This window comes from Lagenorhynchus albirostris, chromosome 12, assembly GCF_949774975.1.
Source record: "Lagenorhynchus albirostris chromosome 12, mLagAlb1.1, whole genome shotgun sequence".
NCBI classification, from domain to species: domain Eukaryota; kingdom Metazoa; phylum Chordata; class Mammalia; order Artiodactyla; family Delphinidae; genus Lagenorhynchus; species Lagenorhynchus albirostris.
Genome location: NC_083106.1, coordinates 21279975 through 21304609, shown reverse-complemented (window position 1 = coordinate 21304609; position 24635 = coordinate 21279975). Strand labels below are relative to the sequence as shown.

General features: G+C 41.6%; 1 protein-coding gene across 1 annotated transcript in view; it reads left to right on the top strand.

Moving 5' to 3' along the window:
• AIG1 (androgen induced 1) overlaps window positions 1-24635 on the top strand; it is a 235916-nt gene that overhangs the window by 64571 nt on the left and 146710 nt on the right. Inside the window, 1 exon segment of the mRNA XM_060168083.1 lies at window positions 2127-2282. Coding sequence (XP_060024066.1) covers window positions 2127-2282 — 156 coding nt within the window.

Genomic DNA, 24635 nt, shown 5'->3' with positions numbered 1-24635 from the left:
ATATATATTAAATAAATAAATTGTGAGTAGTTACATGGATGAGAAATGCTATCTAAATTTACATTTCCCTGGTTATCGATCAGGTAGGACACCTTTTAATATGTTCACTGCCAGATTGTCATAGAGATTATTATTCCCCAGTATGGCCACTCCAGTTTCTCAACCCCCATTAGGGTTGACATAAAGATCTAACATCTAAAGTCGTAAGATGTGCTATGGAAAATTTTCCCAAGTAGGAAATTATTCTGAGTCATTTAAATCATTTCTGGTCATCACAGCATGATTCTTGACAACACTTTAATTGTGCCATGCTCAAGGTGGCAGTCTTAACTTCTCCTCTGTTTTTTCTGGTTGTAGAAAAGCAAGAACCCTTAAGTCATTGAAGGCAAAAGATAGCCTAAATTATGAAGAAGAATAGAACATTATTCTGATTAAGAATGACTGATAATAGCAGGATCTGTTGAGTTCAGAAGAGCCTGGTGTATTAGACGTAAAAAATACTGCAGGATTTTTGTTTATTTGACTAAAACTGGTCGTGGAATCTCCATTACTGGGAACTTTCAAAGTGGCTAAGATAAGAGTTTAACCATCTGAGTATGTCAGTGCTTTGCTGGGGGTAACTTTGAGGGTCCTTCTTCCCTTTGTTCTGTGCCTCAGGAAGGAACAGAGCTTTCACAGACTTGTTCCACTGCCAAGATGGTAATTCACTAAAAAAATTATTTTGTTATGTTTGCTAAACATAATGAGTAAAGTTGTATCTTTTACAAATAAATCATCAGTAAATTATTTCTTGTAAACGAAATCAGAAAAATTCCCCTGAATCTATTCTTGGTGCTAAATGGGTATGACTTTGAGCCTAGGGAATATATTTTCTGCCCTTTCCATAATTTGAATTATCATCTGCCAAGCTGTATTACAGTATGCTGCCTGCCTTCACTCGAGGCTAGGGATCATCAATACTTTTACCCCCACTTTAGGAATTTCACAAATAACTGGACTCTAGCGTTTCAATGTTCTCTCTCTGTGATAGTCCAAGTAAACATAGCTGATGTCAGTAATTCAATTTGTAATTGATTGGGGAATGTACAAGTGGTTGTTGTACATTATTTGGGAAAATGGTGTGGGTATCTAAGTTTACATTACTTTGGACAGATTTTATTTCATAAAGATTGAAAACCTGAGAAGGAGGTCATTTAGTTCAAGTTTGACAACAGAAAATTGCTCCATTTCAGTCCTGATTATTGCATTCAGTTGATTTCTCTATGACTCAAGGACTAGAAGCTTTCTACCACTTCCTTTGGTAGAAAAAATTTTGACTCTAAGAGATTAAATCATAGGAAGGTTTCTTCACATTCAGACTAAATTGTCTCGTTTATTATTGATCTTTTTAAAATTTATTTATTTTATTTATTTATTTTTGGCTGTGTTGGGTCTTCATTGCTGCATGCAGGCTTTCTCTAGTTGCAGCGAGCCAGGGCTACTGTTCGTTGCGGTGCACGGGCTTCTCATTGCAGTGGCTTCTCTTGTGTGGAGCACGGGCTCTAGGTGCATGGGCTTCAGTAGTTGCGGCACGTGAGCTCAGTAGTTGTGGCTCACGGGCTGTAGAGCACAGGCTCAGTAGTTGTGGCGCACAGGCTTAGTTGCTCCGCGGCATGTGAGATCTTCCCGGACCAGGGCTCGAACCTGTGTCCCCTTCATTGGCAGGCGGAGTCTTAACCACTGCACCACCAGGGAAGCCCTATTGATCTTTTTTAAGTCTTTTTCTTTGCACTTTTTAGATGTTTGTTAAATCACACTAGTCAATATTACTAAACCACAGATGTGATGTTTTAAAATAAGGGACATGTCATTTGAGAACTGATACCCCTTTCTGTCCATGCATGTTTTGCATTTGTCCTTAGGTGTGCAAAAGTGGAAGCAGTGTTTTTAAGATGAATTTTCTCACCTATGGTAGCAAGTTGTAAATGTCTGACTCTTTTTCGGTTTGCAGGGCTAATAGCTCTTAAAATGTGCATCTGATCCTCTTTTACCCTGTGTCATGTTGCAAAGGTGTAGCTTGTTTGCTGTCCTACAGCTTGGGTTTCTTTCGATCTTATTGACTAATACCAATCATTGTCTCCCTCCAGGTTATTCAAGCTGTCTTTTTTGGCATCTGTGTGCTGACCGATCTTTCCAGTCTCCTGACTAGAGGAAGTGGGAGCCAAGAACAAGAGAGGCAGCTCAAGAAGCTCATCTCTCTCCGGGACTGGATGCTGGCTGTATTGGCCTTTCCTGTTGGGATTGTGAGTATGATGTACAAAAGCATTTAACCACGGAAGAAACTTGGGTCTTACATCAGACTTCTAAGAGGGAGAAAAGGGCTCATCATAGGCTTCCGTATTGGGGCTGCCATAACAAAGCACCTCAGACTGAGTAGCTTAAGCAGCAGAAATTTATTCTCTCACGGTTCTGGAGGCTGGAAGTCTGAGATCCAGGTGTCTGCAGGCTTGATTGCTTCCGAGGCCTCTCTCCTTGGCTTGTAAAGGGCCTCCTTCTCCTTGTGTCGTCACATGCTTTTCCCTCTGTGTGTATCCCTCTCCCAATCTCCCCTTCTTAAAAGGACCCGAGTCATACTGACCAGAGCCCCTCAATGAACTCATTCAATCTCAATTGCCTCATTAAAGACCTTGCCTCCAAATACGGTCACATTCCGAGACACTAGGAGTTAGGACTTCGACGTGTGAATTTTAGGGGGACACAGTTCAACCCATAGCCATTTCTTAAGCAGCCCAAACTTGAAATGTATGTTCCGTGGGTCTGTGACCATTCTGGTAGTTTTGAACTTGGGAGAGGAAGTCAGTATTAGCTCATACTTCTTTACTTACCCAGCGATGCCATTAGCTAATATCACTTAAGTAAATGCTGCTTAATGTTTGGGTCTCTTCTGGCTTCGTTGATTTTCATTGTTTTCAGTTAGATTCCCTCCTTAGCTTAACTTCCTTTACAGATCTGTTAATCATCCATTGTCTGTACATAAACCATGTTTCTTTAAAGGGCTGGGGCCCCATGAGATTCTATAGATTTTAACCTGTGTATAGCCAGGAGAAGAATGAGAGAATGCTTGTAAATTGTGAGAACAATTAAGAGTGTGTTATCTAATTCAAATTCAGAACTTTCATTGACCACCTGATTTCTGGGAAAAATAGAAACCCATGTACCAAGTCCAAGGTCCTCTGTAGGCAGAGTCAGAAAGTTGTTTTTTAAATCCTTCCAGGACTTCCCTGGTAGCTCAGTGATTAAGAATCTGCCTGCCAATGCAGGGGACGCGGGTTCAATCCCTGGTCTGGTAAGATCTCACATACCGCAGGGCAACTAAGCCCGTGCACCACAACTCCTGAGCCTGCACTCTGGATCCTGAGAGCCACAACTCCTGAGCCCACGTACCGCAACTACTGAAGCCCATGCACTCTAGGGCCCGTGTGCTGCAACTACTGAGCCCACATGCTGCAACTACTGAAGCCTGCCTGCCTAGAGCCCGTGCTCTACAACAAGAGAAGCCACCAAAATGAGAAGCCCGTGCACTGCAACTAGAGAAAGCCCGCACACAACAACAAATACCCAACTCAGCCAAAAAAAAAAAAAAACTTTTAAAAAATAAATCCTTGCAATGACTCTTATTTATACCTGGCAGAAACCTCTACGTGCTTGTTCTAAGACCAGTCAGTGGACACCCAGACTATCACTGAATTGCTTTTTCTATGTACTGAGTTGTGTTTTCTTGGATGAAGTAACCCTCAGCTCTTGACAACAACACAAGGAGAGTAGTGTAATCTGGTCACACTTCTCTGTTCATTCCTCATCCTTACCCTCTGAAAACCTAGATAGTTGCTCAGATTGAAGCCATCTACCAAATCTCTCAAACTCTGTTGCTTAACATAACAGAGTTAAATGCTTTACATAATATATTTGATATTTCCTTCTCTGGATTTGCCTTATAAAATGCAAACACCTTCTATCAGAATACTCATCTGAGAGAAAATTTCCATTGGTATAAACTGTAAAGACTAAACTTTCTGCATGAAAGAATTATCTAGAAAATCCAAGTCTGTATATTTTGTTACTTTTTACTGGCTTACCCCCTTGGAATTTTTTTTCTTCTTCTTCTTCTTCTTCTTTTTTTTTTTTTAGTTGCAGCATGCAGGATCTTTTAGTTGTGGCATGCAAACTCTTAGTTGCAGCCTGTGGGATCTAGTTCCCTGACCAAGGATTGAACCTGGGCCCCCTGCATTGGGAGCGTGGAGTCATAGCCACTGGACCACGAGGGAAGTTCCCTTACTCCCTTGGAATTTCCATAGGCATGTCACTGACTCTGGAAGTCTTCCTTGGCTAGAAGGAATATAATAATAACACAATACAAAGGTAAATAGGAATATAATATTAACCATTTCTCTTAGCTCTGCCTCCCCTTCTGTGATGTGGTGTCAAACTGTGTCTCTCTGAGCTTCAGTTGTATGTCTTGCCACTCTCACCAAAGGCTCATTGCATATGCCCTTTAGACATTTATGACATTACTTTAGCCAAAAACTTTTTGCTCCTGCTTGAGACTTGAGATACTTGTCAGCTTTCAGCATCCTTCCTGAATTCAGCCCGTGTGTGTATGCTTCATGGTTTGTAAAAGAATGGGAGCCTTTTTTGTTTGCTTGTTTGTTTGATTACATCTGATATTTTCCTTTGTGCCTCACAATTTTTGTTGTTTTCTGTGTGTTTTAGAAGAGGGAAGAGAAGTAATAATGCCTTTAATTTCACCCCCTTTTTAAGTCAGAAATCATAATATTATATTTTCATCACATAATGTACCTTTCCTAGCTGATGAGCTTCACAGAAGAATTTAAAGAACAAATAATGAATCAGAGATGTGCGGTTTCAATGATTTCTTTAACTCTTATTTTTCTCTTGCCCACTGGTATTTTATAGTCAATATTTATGTTTTTCTTAATTTTCCCTGTTATTATGAGTCATTTTCCCTTTTACAGTCACTGGCCTTTTATTTTTCCTGACCTTTTTGGAGCCTCCTCCCCACTCCTTCCTCTCTTTTTCTCTTTCTGTCTCTCTCTTTAATATTAAGAAGAATCCTGGCCCATAATTTCCTTACATTTTCCATTGTTCCTTACTCTGTCATTTGATGTTTTGTATCTGTTTACCTGATTTCTCACTCTAATGCACAGAAATTCATTCTGAGGCAAAAAGCTGTTAATGCCTTCTTCCTAGACCCCATTAATTTTATTGTGAAGTCATATTTACAGAGGATATGAATTTGGTTCTTTATAATCATTTTTATCCAAAATATTTTTTGCATTAAAACATGCAATTTAATGATTTTTTGCCTATCTTTCCCCATGGTTATTTCCCAGCTTTCCTTTCCAAGGAGCCCTAATGCAGTACGCGGGCCTCTCACTGCTGTGGCCTCTTCCGTTGCAGAGCACAGGCTCCGCGGCACGTGGGATCTTCCCGGACCGGGGCACGAACCCGCGTCCCCTGCATCAGCAGGCGGACTCTCAACCACTGCGCCACCAGGGAAGCCCGAGCCGTAATTGTTGCTATGACTTCTGTAACTCCTCCATCTCCCCCAGCTGCTCAGTAGGGTCTGGAATTCCATGGTAGTTTTACCACTTAAGATTTTCTTCCTTGTTAACGTATGTACCCTTCCTGAAGCAATGCCATTAGGAATCACCTGAAGTGGTGTCGTCTTTACTCTTCCTGTGGCTCCCGGCCTGGGAGGGAGGTGCCTGGCCCAAAGAGTTCATTATATCAGAAGGACAGGAATAGCAGTAATGCCCAGGACCTGTAGGATCTGTAATGTAAGAATGCCTATGTGTGCAAATGATTGGTTATAACATTTGTAATTCAACAGCTTGTACCATGTTGGTTGACACAGTCAAGATCCTAAAGGGCAAACTATGCCCAGAGAGCCTGGGGCATGGCTCAAGCATCCTAAGGAGGAAGGTACAGAGGCTCCACTTAGAAGCCTGCGGTCGGTCCCCAGAGACCTCCAGGCTCTGACTGCCTAGTGACTGCCAACCTCACAGAGGACTTCCTCTGCCATCTTCTCCTGGTTTCCTCAGCTCCACGCCTTCTGTTTGTCAACCACAAGTTTGCGGGGGGCAAAGCAATGTTATTTTTGCTTCCTGGTACAGGGCAAAAAGGCAATGGGCATAAAAAGAGGGCGGAATGGCAGCTGAATGTATCACGTCTGCTCAAAGTTTCCCAAAGAGACCTCTCAGGCCCGAGCTTTTCTGGCACTCCCATTGTCTCTCTCTCTCACCTCAGCTGTAACTATGGCAGCAAGAAAGACCTGGTAGGTTATCTAGGATTTGTATTTTCTCCACGAATGCTTCCTCCAGTAACGAGCCGACAGTAATTGCTTTATGTGGGCATGAAGCACTAAATATGATTTTGTGACCCATGGACCTGATGTGTGTCTACTTCATGTACTCTCTCTCCTCTCTCTCTCTCTCTCTCTCTCAAGGATATATTAAAATAATGAAGCATTCCAATCCAAGATAATTGGGCTAAGGCTTTGTTTCAGCGTAACCTTGAAGAAATCAGGCAGGTCTGCTTGAGTGAACCTAGCATGTATCATCCTGATTTGTGTAGATTCCCGTAAATGCAAAGCTGGCCTTGATTAGTAACGCTAATGGCCGGAAACCACCACCACTCCCAAAGCCTTGCAGCTCATTTTTGCAGGGATAACCCCTGGGAGGCTCTTCTTACCATGTGCAGTTCATTTCTGAACGCTGTCCCCCCCTTTAAAGAAGCATTACAAATAATTCTATGACATTATGTGGTCTGGAAGCACTGAAGTTTATTAGGAGCAATCAAACCAAGAATGTCTTTTGTCTCCTGTGAGTTCGTTGACTTTTGTGCTGGCAGATACTCTTCTAGTTAGGAGACTAACGCTGAGGCTTTCAACCAAAAAGAGAAAAAGAGAAAGAGTAGCACACAATGAGTATGATGAGTATGAAATTGCCTCTTTCAAAACTCCCAACTGTGTCTCCAACTGCTATCCCAAGCAGCCCATTGAACGACGAAGAACAATTAGATATTTTCCGTGAATTCGAGTCTGTGCATCCCGTTCCTCCACAGCTGCTCAGCTGCGTGACGCACATAATCAGATCTCACCACCTCTCCAGTACACCTCTGTGCCTGGGCTCACTTGGGTTACTCTAGAGCAGATGCTGGGTTGCTGCTTCGCTAACCTTGATGGGTGGGTGAAGATGAGGATGTACCTGTCTCAGTAAAGAAGCAGTGGGTCTGAGAAGGTCCTGGAAATTTGGATCTGTTCTAACCTAGGATGGGATCCAGGGTGTCCTGAGCAAACGAGCATGTGCCGCGATGAACTTTTCTGGAATTTGAGCTTTTCATCTGAGTTGAGTCTCAGAGCTCTTTGTTAACTCTTTCTGGTGTTATAATCACGTTAGGAAACGTGGAAAATGGAGTTTGAAATTTCAAATGCACACTCAAAGCAAACGTATCTAGCAATTATTTTCAGAAGGAGTTTCCTCAAAGTCTTCATTTGTTGATATACTAGCTAACTCTAAGCCATCCTTCAGAAAACTTTTGTGATGCATATAAATTTAGATTGTCATACCTCTACGATTTAAGAAAACGTTATTTTCATTTCCGATTTTTAAGGGTAAGAGATTGGCTTAAATGGAAAGCAAACTTAGTAATGAATATTAGTTACTAATATTAATGTCTGTTAATGTAACACACAAAGGAAGGGAATTTGATTCTATTTGAGATTGTAAACAAAAGCTTTTCTTTCTGTTTTGATATTAAGGGGAAACTTGGGATTTAATACACTTAATATCTCCTGATCCTCTCTTTATTAAATTTTCACACAGGTACCTAAAATCAAACTCTTTTCTATTTTCTTTAAGCCTTCGCTGAGGTTATAAGTTTCTTCAAATGCCCTTTTTCTTTCTCTTCACCTTTGAAGTTAAAAATATAAATATCAGCAAGGTCATATTTTATGGTTAAACCCAGTTCATTTGGGGTTGAGTCAGTCATAGGCTTTTGCCCTGTGCTGAAATGAGTGTGAGCTGAGTTGCCTAAGGGGAGGTTCGGAGATGAGGATTCATTCATTCCTTAGCAAAAGGAGCCTTTACCTCCCATCCCATTCTTCAGTCTTCTGAAAAATGTTCCGAAGACTGTCATAACCTAACCTAGGTGAGTTGTCTTAAACTCACCTTTTTGAATGCCTTTTCCAAAGACCAAGGGCATAATATGACTAGACAGATGTTCCCGGTAGAGAACCAGGTTGCTTCTTGACCATCTTATATATTCTTCTCTCCTAAATGAAAACCAAAGATTTTCTGCCTTGGTGAACTATTTAATTCGTACACATTCACGCCAACTCAGAGTTGTCAGCTTGCAAGACAAATATCTTCAACACAAAAAATAACCACACTTTGACAGAAATTTTACTGTAGGTGCCTACTTTTAATCACTCTACAATGAAAACCACACATTTATATCCAGAACATCCAAGGACAGAAGTTCTAGTCAAGTCAGTAGTTATTTGCAGGTACCTGGAGCTTGCTAGGTGTAGCAGGTACTGAGTGCCAGGAGCCGTATAGTGGTCACTAAGAACTGATCTTGCCTTTCAGGGTCTCACAGTTTAGAGAAGGTGACTTTATAAGCCATATCAACAAGTAAATTAAAAGGTAACATGATGAGTATTACAACACATGCAGGTACAGAAGTAGCCCATAAGAGGAAAGGATTGGTTTTACTGAGTGGGAGGTCCTGGAAGACTTCCCAGAAATGATGATATTGGAGCTCTGTTTTGAAGAATAACTAAAAAACATATTGGATGTGTAAGTTAGTGATACTCTTCAGCTGCAAGTAACAGAACACCCCCAGATATTCACCTGGCTCACTCTTTCACTTCATTCAGGTCTCTACTCAAATTATTCCACCTCAGAAAATCTTCCATGAGTAACCTTTATAAATCAGCCTCCCTCCGTCATTCTGTATGCCCTTAACTTACTTTATATTCTCCTTCATTGTTACTGCTACCTGGCACATTATATGTTTATTCTTTTATTTCTACTGTATGTCTTCTCTGACTTGACACCTGCCCTATGAGGTTAGGGAGATTGTGTGTCTAATTTACTGCTATAACCCAAGCATCAGAAGCAACGTGTAAATAATTCAGTATTTTTTGAGTGAATATCCAACCAACCGTGGCTTAAGCAATAAAGATAAACAAGAAGCCTATAAGCAGGTAGTTTCCGGGCTGTATTGCTCAGCATTGTCATTTGAGGCTTATGCATTTTCTGTTTTCCACTCTTCTGTCTCCAGAGTCTTGGCTTTTTGTCTTTGAACATGCTACCTACAATCTCCAAAGGGTTGATGAACCACCAAACATTCATATGCTTTGCACCCATGTTCAAGGCAGGGAGAGGAAGACACTCTTAAGGGAGCTCTCCCTAAGGGTTTGTCTCTTCATCGTACCAATGAACCTTTCCCAGAGGCTCCATCAGCCAATTTCCCCATGCATCTCATTTGACTGTCACATGGCTAGAACTGGCTGCATGGGATGCTGAGAAAGCAAGTAGGAGACGAAGGGAATGAGGTCACCATGAGGACTTCAATTAATTATGATTTATCCTCATGAGTTAGGCACACTGCTGCCCAAACAAGATCACTAGTTTCAAGAAATATTATAAGTAACAAATTTTGAGAATAATAATTAAATGTAAAGTAAATAAAAACTAATAGAATTTTAGGTTATTTATTGTTTATGTTGATATAAGAAATAGATATTGTAAAACTGACGAAACTAATCATAGACATTTTCTATCTTAGCCAAGAAAGGCAAATTTTTTCCATTCATTTTCTGCCAATACCATTTTTTGGTGCATTCTCAGCAGTATTATCATGAACAACTGTCTAAATCTGACATTTGAAGAAGTTCTTCTCAAAGAAAATCACATATGTTACACAACTGACTAGATGGCTTATGTTCATTTTCTGAAACTCCATAGGAAATTTGTCAGAGGTAGCCCTGCTTTAGTCCAGCAACCGGGTTCAGTGAGTAAAAATCTGCCTTTAATAATAGTCCCCTAGAAATCGTAGAGAATTATCGTGTTCTGTATACCATCTCACAGAGTTCCCACTCTCTCTAGGCAAAAAGGCCACAAATATATCTCAGAAAATGAAGATATCTTCTTCCCATATTTATATACATAAGTAAGATATGTATTTGAAATATGTAATGGAGAAAAAAGTAGACTTGTTAATTAATTCTACTATTAACAATTAACATAAATAATGTTAATTCAATAACATTAATAATGTATATGATTCTTGTTCTCAAAAATATGACCCCTCCAAGACTTCTCTGATGGCGCAGTGGTTAAGAATCCACCTGCCAATACAGGGGACATGGGTTCGAGCCCTGGTCCGGGAAGATCCCACATGCCACAGAGAACTAAGCCCGTGAGCCACAACTACTGCAGCCCGCGCGCCTAGAACCCGTGCTCCGCAGCAAGAGAAGCCACCAAAATGAGAAGCTCGCGCACCACAACGAAGAGTAGCCCCCTCTCACCGCATCTAGAGAAAGCCCGCGTGCAGCAAGGAAGACCCAACACAGCAATAAATAAATAAATAAATTTATTAAAAAAAAAATGGCACACCCCCCCGAAACCAGGACCTTTTGTATGCCCTTGTTTGGGGGACCAAGAACAAGATGCAGTATTAGTTGTTGATTTAAAAAAAAAGAAAGAAAAGGAAAGAAAAAAGGAACACTTTCATTTTTTGTCTTCCTTCTCTGCATGTTTCCTTCCCTCCCTATCTCTCTACTTCTGTTTCTGTCTCTCTTTCTCTCTTACCTTTGTCCCACCCCATCCTTCTACCACAAGCATCTCCTTCTTCATAGAAAAATAAACAACAATTTGCTGTATGGGTGTTCCTGAAATTACTACAGTCCCTGTGGGCGTTTTGAGGTAACTCTTACCTGTTTTATCTGGATCAAAATGTGCTGTGTTAAAGCAGCCGATATCAAAAGGAATATTTTCCCCCAAGGAAGGAGCTAGTGGAGTTTCCACCTACACAGAACGTATTAACTTTTTGTTGTGCAATTACTATGCTAATGATTTGCCTATTTTACTACAAAGAGCCAGTCCTGGATAGGACTTTCATTCATCATGCCTTTTTGTAACTGTCCTAGGAACAGAAGTTGAGGCATGATTCTGGCTTTGGGAGACGTTTTCCCAGAGACACAGGCAGGAAGGCGGGAAGGAGAGAAGACGGGAAGATGAGAGATGGTGAGGGGAGAGAACGTGTGTAGCCACAGTTCACAGGTGGCCCTGTTGCCCTGCCCACTGTTCCTAAGTGCTTGTGAAGAAACCTTTCCAAGAAGTTTCCCTCTTCAGAATGTCCCTTTATCCTGTAGGTTAGGTCTGTGCTTCATTTAAAGGGAACAAACATACCAGCAGTTTGGGCAGTGGTGGCCAAAGTCTGGTGCAACATAAGGAAAATGAAGGGAGCTGTGTCTCAGAGGGAACCAGAGGAGCCCTTCTGTCCCGATCTGCTTTTATGCTTCAGTGAGTTCCCTACCACTTTGTTCGTTATTCACCAAGGGGAAACTGGGGAGGGATGTGAAGTAGGAAAGAATCCTAAGCAGAAATTAGTGGTGTGCCAAGGTTGGAAGGCATGAATGGAGAGGAGTCTTCTCTGCCCATTTTTATCACCTCAGCCCACTTAATCCTAAGGAGGGCCCCTCCCCTTTCTTTGCCTTAACAATCAACTACAAAATTAGAATGGCTGCCTTCATACCAACACAAATAACAAAACAGAAAGAGCCTCAGCGCTCCCAATGCCTAGAAAATAATACGTAGGAGCCCAGGGGTTTGCTGTCAAAATTAGCAGAGTCAACAAAGGAAAACAGCCCCTACATTCACTAATATGGTAACATTATTGTCTGACTATTCAGAAATTCTACCTGTACCCCCTTCCCTCCCAAATTACCTTAGAGTCCTAAAGAAGATACTACATACGCAGAGGCATTTGCTGTCACCTTTCTTTTTTGTTTCCAGCCTGGGGACGAGCAGTTCCATTTACACCTTCTGAAACTTCTTGCCGTCTCCCTTCCCATAGTGGCGAAACCCACTAGCACCCCAAGAGCCTGAAAAGTCTATGAATGAGAGCTCGCTCCTACTACATGCTGCTGGGGGTCAGACACCACGCTAAGGGCTGTGCTCTGTTTCTTTAATCCTCAGAGCCCCCAAAGGTAGGAATGTCCATCATTCCCTCTTCACAGAAGATGCTTCTGTCGTACTGCTAGGCGGACAGGGTTCCCATTTTACAGGTCCCTTGCCTGAGGTCCATGGCTAGGACGTGGTGCGACCTGGGCTTGAACCCAATCATTCTGATCATGGAGTGCTTGCTCTTTGCAAGTACTCTAAACTTTTTGACAAACCAAACCCAGCTTTGCTTTTTTTTTTTTTTTTTTTTCCCAGCTTTGCTTTTCGTCATTCAGCTGATAGGCACTTTCAGATATGTACGTGAACTCCGAGCTGACCACAATTTCTCATTTAGGACAGTGCATCAAAAATGAGAAAGGGGCTTATGCAGAATCTGGCTCAGAAGTCACTGTTTATCTTTTTCCTTGAGGCTGTTTAGCCAAAGCCTGTTCATTTGTGCTTATTATTGTTTCTCTGTGATATATTATTTCATTGGCACCATAGAGCCAGTGGTTTCATACAGTTTTACAGGCCAGTTTACAAAGTACGAATTTTGGCAAGGAGAGAACATCTTCCTGCCTTGTCTTCTTGTTTCAACAATTGGATACAGATTTAAGCCACCATGGATTTTACCCAATGTACTGGTTTTTAAGATGTGAAAATAAGGTATTATCAGTAGAATTAGCTACGTTTTTAAAAAATGGATACTAAATGTATCTAGTATCATCTGTAAATCATCTCTGGGTTTCTAAGAAGGCATAGTTCAGAGCTACACAGTTGCAAAAGAATATTTTTGGCAAGAGACGATCCAGTACATTCTGCATGGGTACCCTAACGAATCAACTGTGCCTGCCCAGTGAGATGCCTCACTAAGAATTCCCGAGAGCCGTTTTGTTCTGCTTTATCAAGAGAGAGATTTCTGTCAAATTTGCTTTTCTTTTAAAATTTATAATTTATCCCCCCCCTCCTGTTTTCAACAAGGATTTGAGGTGGTCTGAGGTACATCAGTTAATCAAAGTGGCCCAGCCTCCTGGGCCTCAACATCATTCAGCAAATGCCGCCTGTAAATAATCTTGCCTATTCGATGTGTCTTCTGTATTACACTGTGGGATACACAGAGGAACTTTCTTATGTACTTTATCTTGAAAAAATGAGGCAAGCCAGGAAAATGGGGAGAAACCTTCGACAGACCTTCTGGCAAATTCATTTAACATCTATTGAATGCTATACACCCGGTACTCCGTTAAATGCTCTCACACGGTTTCACTCCCTCTATTAGGGGATCTTATAAAAACAAGAGGCAGTAGGCAATAGGAAGCTCACTCATCCCTACAGACTGTGATGCCAAGAGGACTGGGGCACCAAGGAGGGGAAGCTGCTGCCATCAGAGCCGCTTCTTGCTTTGCTCAGTCCTATCGAGAGAGCAATGCCTGTCGTATTGGACCCAGTCAGAAATATCTGTTGCTCTGTGCTTGAAGAGTCCCAAGCAAAAATGGAGTAAGGGAGGAGAAAGAAAGCAAGCTCTGGGGTGGGGGGGGGATCATCTGTACAAAGTAGATTTTCTTTGGGTCTCCTTGCTCTGTTAGCACAGCTTAAAAACAGATGTTTCTTCCCAATCTTGGCACCTTCCTGAGATGCTTATCCTCAAAGTAATTAGTTTAGCATATCCTCCTGGCTCTTAATTGACGAGAAGGGTTCTTGAACCAAAAAAAAAAAATCCATAATTGGTCAGCAGTTCTAGAGGGGGCCTAAAGAGATGACAGAGAGTTCAGGTAGACCAAATGCCAAGGAAAAAACTCCTGAAGCGCTGTCAGGCAGACGGATTGCTGACGCTCAGGCTGCATGCACGCATCTTTGAGCCATTTGGGTTCCAAAGATGACGATTTGCTTTTTGACTCCTTCCACTTTATTTATACAGCATAGATCATCATAGAATGATATAAAGGCAAAAACAAAAATTCACACAAATTTCTACAATAAGCGTTTGTTACTTTTGTAATAGGAAAACCGAACATGTGTTCTCATTTGCAAATGTCTTATTTAGAGATGATCTAAATTTAAAGGGTAAATTGTTCGTAGAGGGAAAAAGAAGGAACACTGGTATGTTGTTGATATGATACTAAAAAACAAACACACCAACCTCTCCAAAAGGTCTTTTCCCATTGCAAACTGTGGCTAGAACTGGCTACACTGTTTTCCTAGTTTGTTTATGCATATAATCTAAAAATTAACAAAACACAGAAAACCTTAGCCTCCTTCCTCTCTTATCTCCATAGCAATTCAAAGGCAGTGAGGTGGCCATTTGTGGGTGTCCCAGCTGCGACAGTACTCAAATGCCATTAAAGCCTGGGACCAAGGACCCAAACATTCAGTTTTGTGAGTCTTTTTTACAGGAATTCTTCTCTCAGTAAATGAACTCATGCTAAATGATTATAGAGTGAAGTATAGCTCAGAAAGATAATTAATTTATAATTACAAAAAAATGGTCAGGCCAGCTGGAGTCTCTGTAAGCTCTTCCTAGAGGCAGAACAACTTTGAAGAAGATAAAGGATAGCCAGAAGAATCCTGGGGGAACTCAAAAGCAAGGCACGGGGCTGGGGGGTGGTAATTGGGTGACATTAGTGGCGGGTAGTCAGATTACTATGGTCTGATCCATTCTTTTGCATCCTAAGGATTGACTTGCTAGGTAGATTATAATGCTACCTTGGGTGGCCAGGGGACCCCCTGCTCTATACAAAACTGGAGACACGTTCGTGTTCTTTAATACCAATAAGCCTAACCACTGTGACAACCAGTTTTCTCCTGTTAACATATCCTTCTTGGGTGGCTCTAATCCATTTGTTCAGGCTTCGTCTTCCACTGTTACAGTAGTATTCCTGTCAAGCCATTCTGATACTACACCCAAGGCACTGAATATAGGCAATCATTGACACAGCCACCTAACATAGGATGCTTCTACAAAAGGATGCTCTAATTACTTACTTAATTAACTTTTATTAGATTAGATTACATTAGATTTTTCTTTATTTTCTGGTGGAACTTTAAATTCAAGTTGTGGTTAGCTGGATATCTCTCTTATGTACTTATACCTACCCTGTGAATATTCATTTTAATGTAATCATATTAAATAACTATAGTCCCCTTTTATTAAAAAGAGAGAGAAAGAGACAGCAAGAGTTGGATTATTCAGTGATTTTATGATGACAAAAGATCCAAATCATTTTTCGAAAAAGAAACTTCTGTCAATGCTAATTGACTGGCAGTGGTTTTCTAACATAATAAGATAGTCTTGTGTGAGGTTTCTGGATGTGTTTAACTATTCTATTTATGTCACTTGACAGAGAGTGAGAGAAGCCTTGATCAATTTATTTGGGTGTGGAATTCAGTTTAAAATGGATCAATTTATACACTAATATGCATACAATAAATAACTAAGGAGAACCTACTGTATAGTTCAGGGAACTCTACTCAGTGCTCTGTGGTGACCTAAATGGGAAGGAAATCCAAAAAAGAGGGGATATATGTATACATATGGCTGATTCACTTCACTGTACTGTAGAAACTAACACAACATTGTAAAACAACTATATGGCTGATTCACTTCACTGTACAGTAGAAACTAACACAACATTGTAAAACAACTATATCCCAATAAAAAAATAAATAAAATGGGTCAATTTAAAACTTTGAACCCATAAAGGAGAGTCAGTTATTAGAATGCTAAAATGATACACCTTACGGAGTCATCTCACCTGTGTGAGGCGTAAGGTAACCAGATATTGTCAAAAGATCATAAGCCTGGAGACAGACCATTAGTGATCAATCTGTGTCTCACACTCTTTATGGGAAGATTTTTAACTTCTGATTTGATTTCACAATTATAAGGCCATTTGTGTTTTGTCCCTGTTTCTGTAGTTTGGCAGAGGACCAAAAAGCGGAATAAACAGAGTTTCGTCCCTCAGGGCCCCCTCTTTTCCATGCCCTACCCTCTCACAATGCACACCACCTTACTAATCAGGTCCACCGTCTCTGGGATGCTCTCAGCACAGTGTAATAAGCCTTCAAACATCACTCTTCACAAAAGAAGACTGCCACCATTAGAGGCCAACCCCAGGCAATTTGGGTTCTGTTGGTGGGAAAGAAAAGCAATCTTTAATAAAGGCCATTAGTTTCGTGTTTCAGTCAGTAGTGAAACAGGCCAGGCTGAGATGCCATGAAACACTGGAAAGAGCCAGAGTCAGGGGAACCACGTGATTGGTGCGGTTTCAGCCTGTAGGCACAGGGATGACCCAGGGCGTGACCCTGGGCAAATAGTCTGCAGACTCTAGGTCACAGGGCCCCAGCCCCACAAGCTGGTATTGTGGGGAAAGGCTTGCATCTCAAAGATGACATGAAAATAAGAGAGGAGCCTGTTAACTAAACTTTGAATAAGGAAGGGAGCATGTCTCCACGGTGCAAGACAAGCCCCTAGTATCAGTTAGGACCAGCAGATATTCCAAATCAGTACTGCTTCTCTATCCTGTGGATGTGAATTTGCCAGAGGGAAGACGTACCTCGTCAAATCATCCTTGTTGAGGTGGTTGAAATTCTATGAATACACTTTTTACTAATGAAGGCAAGAATGATGCTTCCGCCTTGTTCTGTGTTTCATGCTACTGTCCTGTGGTTTTACATGTATGTCATGTTAAGTCCATGATTTTTGGTGATTTTTCTCCATCTCTGACCATTTTCCTTTTCCTTTTTCTAGAATGATTAATCAAAAGTATTTACTCACCAAACATTCATTGAGTTCCTGCTCTATGGAAGCCTTTCTAGAGAACTGAGAAATGAAATAGTCTTTGGCATTTGTGAGATAATAGAAATATATATATGGGTCTCTGCCCACAGTTCCTGGCACAGAGCTCCTAAAACCCTTGTAGTTTCCTAAGTGATAAGAACACTACTAGCATCTCTTGTCCTAATATTTAGTCGTTGACCCCGTAACTGACACAGGACTCCTGAAACCTTTGTAAATTGCTAAGTCAAAAGAGCACCAGGAATGTCTTTTGTTCTAATGAGGTGACTCTGGGTGTGCTCCTAGGTAGGGGCTGGTCACCAGAAAGACCAAGGCATGCTAGAAGCTTGGAATTTTCAGTCCCACCCTCTCTTCTCTTGAGCAGGGAGAAGGGCTGAAAATGGAGTAAATGATCAATTATGTGTACATGATGAAGCTTCCAAAACTGCCAGTAATATGGCGGTCAGGGGCCTCTGGGTTGGTGAAGACGTGGAGGGAGAGTGGTGAACCCAGACAGGGCACTGAACCTCCACACCGCTTCCCACATACCTGCCCTACGCACCTCTTCCATCTGGACGTTTATATGTCTCCTTTATCATGTCCTTTATAGTAAAGCAGTAAATGTAAGTGTTTCCCTGAGTTAATCGAACCCAAGATGGGGATCGTTGGACCCTCGATCTACAGCCAGTCACGCCAGAAGCACAGGTGACAACCCGGGCTTGCGGCTGGCCTTTGAAGGGTGGAGGAGGCCAGGCTCATGGGACTGAGCCCATAACCTGTGGGATCTGCTGCTATCTCCGGGCAGTAGTATCTGAATTGAGCTTAACTGTAGGACACTCAGCTGGTGTCAGAGAATTGGTTGGGGGGGAAAATAGCCTCCACACAGTTGGGGACCCGATGTGTCAGAAGTGAAGTGTTCTTGGTGAAGGTAAAGAGACACACAGGAAAGAAAGACATAGTAGGGGAGAGCTGGGCTTTTCTCCTACTCAGGAAGGAAAAACCTGAGTTTTTCCTTTATAGCACTTAATTATTCATTCATTCAATTATAATTCCTTCAAAAGTATGAACTACGTGCAAAAAGTGTTTAAGGAGGTTAATAGCAATGGCTCTGGGTTCCCACTGTCTGGCCTCGCATTCTGGCCAGCTTATTTACTTTTTGACTCTGGGAAAGTTAAGTTTTCTAAAGCTAAGTTTCTTCATCTATAAAAGTAGAAAAATAATAGTAGCTATCTCAAGGTAGTTGTGATTCTTAAATAAGATCTTACTCGTGAAGCCTCTGGCCCATATATAGTTGAAACTAAATAGATGTAAACCATCCTTCATAAAGTACTAGGAAAGATTACATTCATATAATATTCTAGAAATGATGAAATATAGGGATGGAGAACAGATCCATGATTGCCAGGGGTTGAGATTGGGGGGAGGGTGTGATTCTAAAGGAATAACATCAGGGAGTGTCTTTATGGGGCTGGGACTCTTCTGAACCCTGATTGTGGTAGAGCTTACATAAACGGATACACGTGGTAAATTTTTATAGTACAATAACACCCTCTAAAAAAGAATGCATGTAAAAACTGGAAGAAGATCTGCAGTTTAGTTAATAGTATTATACCAATGCCAGTTATGTGAGATGTTATCATTGGGGAGAGCTGGGTGAAAGGTACACAGGAACTCTCTGTATTATTTTTCAAGTTCTTATAAGTCTTAGATTATTTCAAAATGAAGAGTTAAGAAAATTATAAAGCACCAAGAGAGATGTGATGATACAACAGAGAGGGAGCAGTCTGATCCTTGCCTCCATGGAGCTTCCATTCCACTGGAAAGAGAAACTATTGATTACACCGTAAATTATCTAATCCTAATTATACTCAGTGTTAGAAAGGAAAAGAATATGCTTTGAGAACCCATTCAGGGAAAGGGGGCCCGAGTCTGGGGCAACTCAGGGGAGGCTTCTTGGAGGTTATGCCATTTCTGAACCATCTATATGGCAAGGATGAGCTAGGAGGGCTGGTAGAAGGCATTCCAGGCAAAGAGAGCAGCACATGAGGGGAAGGAGGTGGAAGGAGCCCTCCAGCATCTTAGAGGGGCCAGCAGGTTAAAAGGCTTGTAAGAGTCACAGCTAAATGGGCTGCTGTCACAAGAAGAAACCTGTGGTGGGTCAGGGAAGGAAATAATTACTCCGGATAAGAGACTGGGATGGCGGAGGGCAGGAAACAACTGCACAATGAGAGCAACACTGATTGAGCTTGGATTTTGAAAAATAATTGTAATGAGTTTTAAGCTATGGTTATAAAAATCACAAAAGAATGGGTACTTGGAGGTGTGTGGTGAGTTTGGAAAACGACACATAGTGTGGTGATTGGGTTCCTGAAAGGAGCTGGCAAGGGACTGCAAAGGGAATTTGGGGCCGTATCACAAAGGGAGTTTGGATTTTATTCTGCAAGCAAGGGAGAGCCATCGGAAGCTTTAAACTGGGAAGTTCTTAAATGTTTTTATAACAAACATTTTATAACTCTGAGGCCAAAAGTAGAAATAGAGTTAAGAGGACACTGAAGCCAGTGGATCTAGACAAGAGGTGACCACAGCAGTCCAGGACAGGGACAGGGACATGGTGGCCTGCGGCTGGGGTAAAGGCAGCTGGCGCTGGGAATGACAGAGGAGCCTTTGTGAAAGTCAACTCGACAGGCAGTGGTGACCTCGGATCCAAGAGCTTCACGTCTAGTCATTTATTCCCCTGAGGTTCTCATATAGGTGCAAAAACCATTAACTTAACATGTCCATTGCAACGTTATTGCAAATTGTAATAATTGGAACGAACGTACGTATTCATTAGTGACTGCTTAAGTAAATGATGGTGTGTAACATACAGTGGGGTACTATGAAGTGCTTCAGAAAAATGGGGTATCTTTAAAAAATATTTTAAAATTAAAACATTGCAGAAGACTAGGTATAGTGTGGCCTAATTTTGTAAAATACTGTATGGAATGCATTTTACATGCGTGGAGAAAAATCTTGAAGGCTATACCTGCCCTTTTGGCAATGACTCACTACTGCAGGGTGAGATTGCAACTAATTTTTGTACAATTCTTTACAGTGATTGATTTACAACAAATGTTTTCATATTTAAGCTTTTACATGAATGGCGTGGTCTTGGATTGGGGTCCCTGTGAACAGCTCTGAGATGGAGAGTGCGTGCAGGAGGGGGCTCTTGGGAGATATACCTGTTAGGAAGTGAGGAAGACAGCATTGGGTAGAGGGAGAAGATGACCCGCACTGCAATTGTAATGGGCATCCTGGGAGCTCTTAGAGCAGGGATGACCCTTCAGAGTTGCCTTAAGTTGAGGCAGAGGGGCTGGGTCTTTGCATCCTTGCATCCGTAAGTCATTGGATTTAGACTGTCCCTGCGGTAGGGGCATGGCCTTGAGCAAAGCAGTTCCTTGCAGCTGAGGGCAATTATAATGAGGGATGCAGCTGACAGTGGCCAGCAACTGATACAGGATGGATGCATCTGCATCCATCTGCAGGATGGATGCATGGACCCTGAAGAGGGAATCTGGGATAAGTACTACAATATCCACTACAGTTAATTGATATAAGTATAAAATTTCTTTTCTGACTTTGCAAAACTTGCTTTATCACCACACATAGCTTTTGTGAATACAAAGATGAAGGAGGAAAAAGGATGATCTCAGTGCAGAACAAAATTCAATGAAATGAAACCTTTTTGATTGAAACAATCTTAGCAGTTAGGAATAGAAAGCAATTGATTTAACCAGATGAAGGGTGCTTTCTCTAGCCTACCCTTTCTTTGAAGGTGGGCCAGGCCCCTCAGGTTCAGGACCCAGTCCCTAGATTTGCATGGGCCCAAGGCCACTGTCATCCATCTCAGTGGCCACAGTTCACAGAACACTCAGATTCTGGTGTTAGCGTTTGCCTCCAGGGCAGTCCCAGTTTCTGTGTTTGCTACTGTTCTGGGTTTTTTCCTTGTTCGTTTTTGTCTGTATGGGGCTTTTGGTTCCTAGTGATTTCCCTTCCTTTCTTGTCCGCTCAGCAATACATTTGAAAGCATATTTGTCGTAATTTATTTAGCACCTAATGTTTCACAGCAGGAAGGTTTCTCAGTGTACCTAGTCCACAGGACCGTGGAGAGCTAAACCCCCGTCTATACCAAAGGCAGTTTTTCCTTTTACTGCTTATAATGCGACTTTCAGTTTTATGTGGTTTTATATTTTATACTTTATTTCTTGCCAAAATTCTACCCATTCACTTTTATCCCCTTCTCTCACTCTAGCTTCTCTTCTTTAAGTCTCAATTTTTCATCTCTGACTGCTTTTCTTTAATGGAGAATTATTTGATCATCAGTTAATTAGTCCATTTTCTGTTATGTATTGTTCAGTTACCCCCCGCCCGTTTGGTCATATTCAGCTTTATCTCGCTCTCTTTTTTGTGGTATCTCTTTTTTTGTGGTAATGTAATGAATACATTCCATGCTATTTCTTTTTTAATGATTACTCATCCTTAAATTGGTTTGTTCTTTCTGAGCCAGCGATTTGTGAAAGGCTAGAACTAGAGACAGCCTAAGGAACTGAGTGAGGGCAGCTTGAATTTCTGTCTGTTTCCCACCACCGCCCTCCCCTGGAGAATGGTTTCTTTCTGGGTCTGACTCATTTCTCTCTCTTTGATTCATATTGATCACAGCCCTGTCGTATGGTGACAGAAACCTTGGTCTTCATCAGGTGAGCAGAAGCGGTCCATTCAGGCTGGTGACCACAGATCCTGTCTTGTTTACCTCACATGCCCACATCCTGCTTCTTGCAGAGATGCCGTGCTTGCCCACTGCCATACTGAACATCATCACCTCTGACACCTGAACGTTTCCCCAGGGCTCCCATACATCTCAGAGCTCTGGTTCCCAGCAAGGGTCACAGAGTGTCCCTTACAGTGTGTCACCTGTAGCGATCTCTCCGTTCTGCTCGCTAGACCAGAGCACCCTCAGATCTTGTTTCTCACATCAGTGTCTCCCCCTGGCCGTGTTCAAGTTCCCTAACACTTGGCAGCCCGCTGAGAAGAGTGATTATTGGATTAGGGATGTTCCTTGCTTCCATTGGTTTCTTTCTGTTTCTTATTCCCCTTATTCTTGGTTGATTTCAAGAAAGAGAGCCTTTAGTCTTCCATCTTGATCTAGAAATTCAGGGAAGGATTATTTTAAGATGATAGAAGACTTAAACAGGTAAAAGAAGAGCTAACGGATAAAAGATCTGAGAAGGGATGAGCTAAAAGAATAATCTTGGAAGGAAAGGCTTATCTCCTCACAGACAGGAGGACAAAAAATGTGGATAACATAAAAGAGAAATCTTAGGTCAATGGGAAGAAAATTGAAGAAGTAAAGAGGTACTTGCTTCTCTGGGACATGTGGGGTCTGACACATACAAGGAACAGCAATGCACCTTTATTCATTTATTCAGCAAATTTTTACCAAAAACATGTTATATGCCATTTAGTGGGGAAACAGCAGTAAACAAGACAGAGAAGTCCCTACTTCCTGAGACTTCACTTTCTCATAAAAGAGCCAAACAGTGAACGATTGAACAACAAGAAAAAGCCTATTTTCTATCAGGGTTTCTGATAGAAAATAATGGAACAGTGGTGAGGCTTCCATGCTGTCTAAAGTAGACCTGAAGGAACAGAGGATCCAGCCACATGAAAATGAGGGAAGGACATTCCTGGCATAGAGTGGAAAATGCTGTGGTTCTGAGGCAGGAAAGCACATGATGAGTTTTAGGAACAATCAAATTGCCAATTGGAGCTTAGGGAGCAAGAAAGAATACGGTACAAGTGAAGGCTGGAAATCCAGGCAGGCATCAAATCATGCGGGCTCCTGTAGGAGTTGGGTTTTTATTCTCACATAATTACTCAGTCAGAAAAGATAATTAAGGACCTAAGTGCGGGTAAATATGGAGAAATTATAAACTCTACCAAAAAGATGAAAGCCATGAGAAAGGTATAACATCAACATGTGCTTTAGAAACTCTCTACATGGAGATTCTGGTTTTAAAGTAATTTGAGTAGAATGTACAGCATAAAAAAATATAATGTAACTCACAGCCTCATCGTTACAGTAGAGGAATTCTTTGTCACACTTCTAGGAATGAGTACTAGAAAAAAATTGTACTCTGGAACAAAAGATACTGTAACATTTCTGAGTGCCCTATGCTTCCCTGTGCATTTCTGAAGTTAACGGTGTGGCTGAGGGAAGTCAGCCAGAAGGAGAGCACCTGCGGACTCAGGATCTCCTAGATGTGCAAAGTGGGAAGACAAGGGCCGTGTCAAAATGAGGCATTCACTGTCTGCGTGGAGGCCATCAGAGACAAAGCCAGCTAGCGTCCAGAGCACACAACTTACTCTCATGCTTTGTGCATTTGGAAAGAGAAATCACAACTGGAAACATGTCTAAATGTTACTTCTCAGCAACAGTATGACCTTGGAAAGAATCGATGGGAAAGAAAATCATGAAAAGGAAATCTAGAAGGAAAGGAGTAGAGCCCAAAAGAGAATTTAAATGTTTTCCAATCAGTAATTGGTAAAGTCTGAGTACTAATAGATTTGTTTTAAAAGGGAAAGTAATTCCATAAACTCAAGTCGTGTTGAAGCTGAAAACTTAAAGATGCATTCATTTAGTTCCTCCTTCCCTCCTTCAACAGTGGATGTTTGAGATCACGCTAAATGGCCTTCATAGACCAATCTACAGATAAGTGACATTTTAGCCTCCTTCAGGGGAAATGTCTCTGTGACATCCTTTGCATTCTAATTGGTGTTACTAAACTCCAAGGAATTTCCCACTGATCAGTAAAGCTTTTTCTTAGAATTAAACCAAAGCTGATTAGCTTCAGCTTCTACTGGACTCCATATGAGAGACTCCTTACAAAAAGAGACAAAGTATGAATCCAGTTTTCTTTTGTGTTTATTTCCAATCCTTCCGGGGGGTTCAAATGAGGCCTCAATAACCACTGTAACACAAGTGTTTTGTCTGGGAAGCTTGAAGAACTCGGAAGTGACTGTGCTGCTCCCACTCTCAGTTCAAGTACAGTATTCTGGTCCTGGCAGCACAGAAGCATCAGGTGTGTGCTGAGGAACAGCTGGCTGCCAGTCCTGGCCAGAGAAGAAGCTTCTTCACAACAGTAGGACGTTTCAGTATCACTTAGTCTGTCCAAGAGAACCTATTTTTGTTCATATCCATGCCCTGGTAGTAGAGTTCAAACTTATTTTGGGTTTGCTGATGACCATACCATCAAGAGGATGTCAGTGCAGGAAGCCAAGAAGCTACCATCTGTGCAGTGCTTTTATCTCAAGAATTGTTTAGAAGGCTGATTACTCAGCTGTACATCTTGATCTTCTAGTGTTACACTGAGAAAGGTGACTAGCACTTTCTTGAAAATCACTTTGCTTTTAATAACCCATATAATTCCGTCAATCTATGGTAAGGGTCAAAGGATTGGCCAAATTGCACTATTAAGTATCGACCCCACAATGCTTTATATGTGGTAGGGACACCATGAATGATCATTCCTGGTGAACAGAAAGTTGCTCTCCAGAGTGATGTGCTGGCAAACTTTAACAACCAGCTCTCTAAG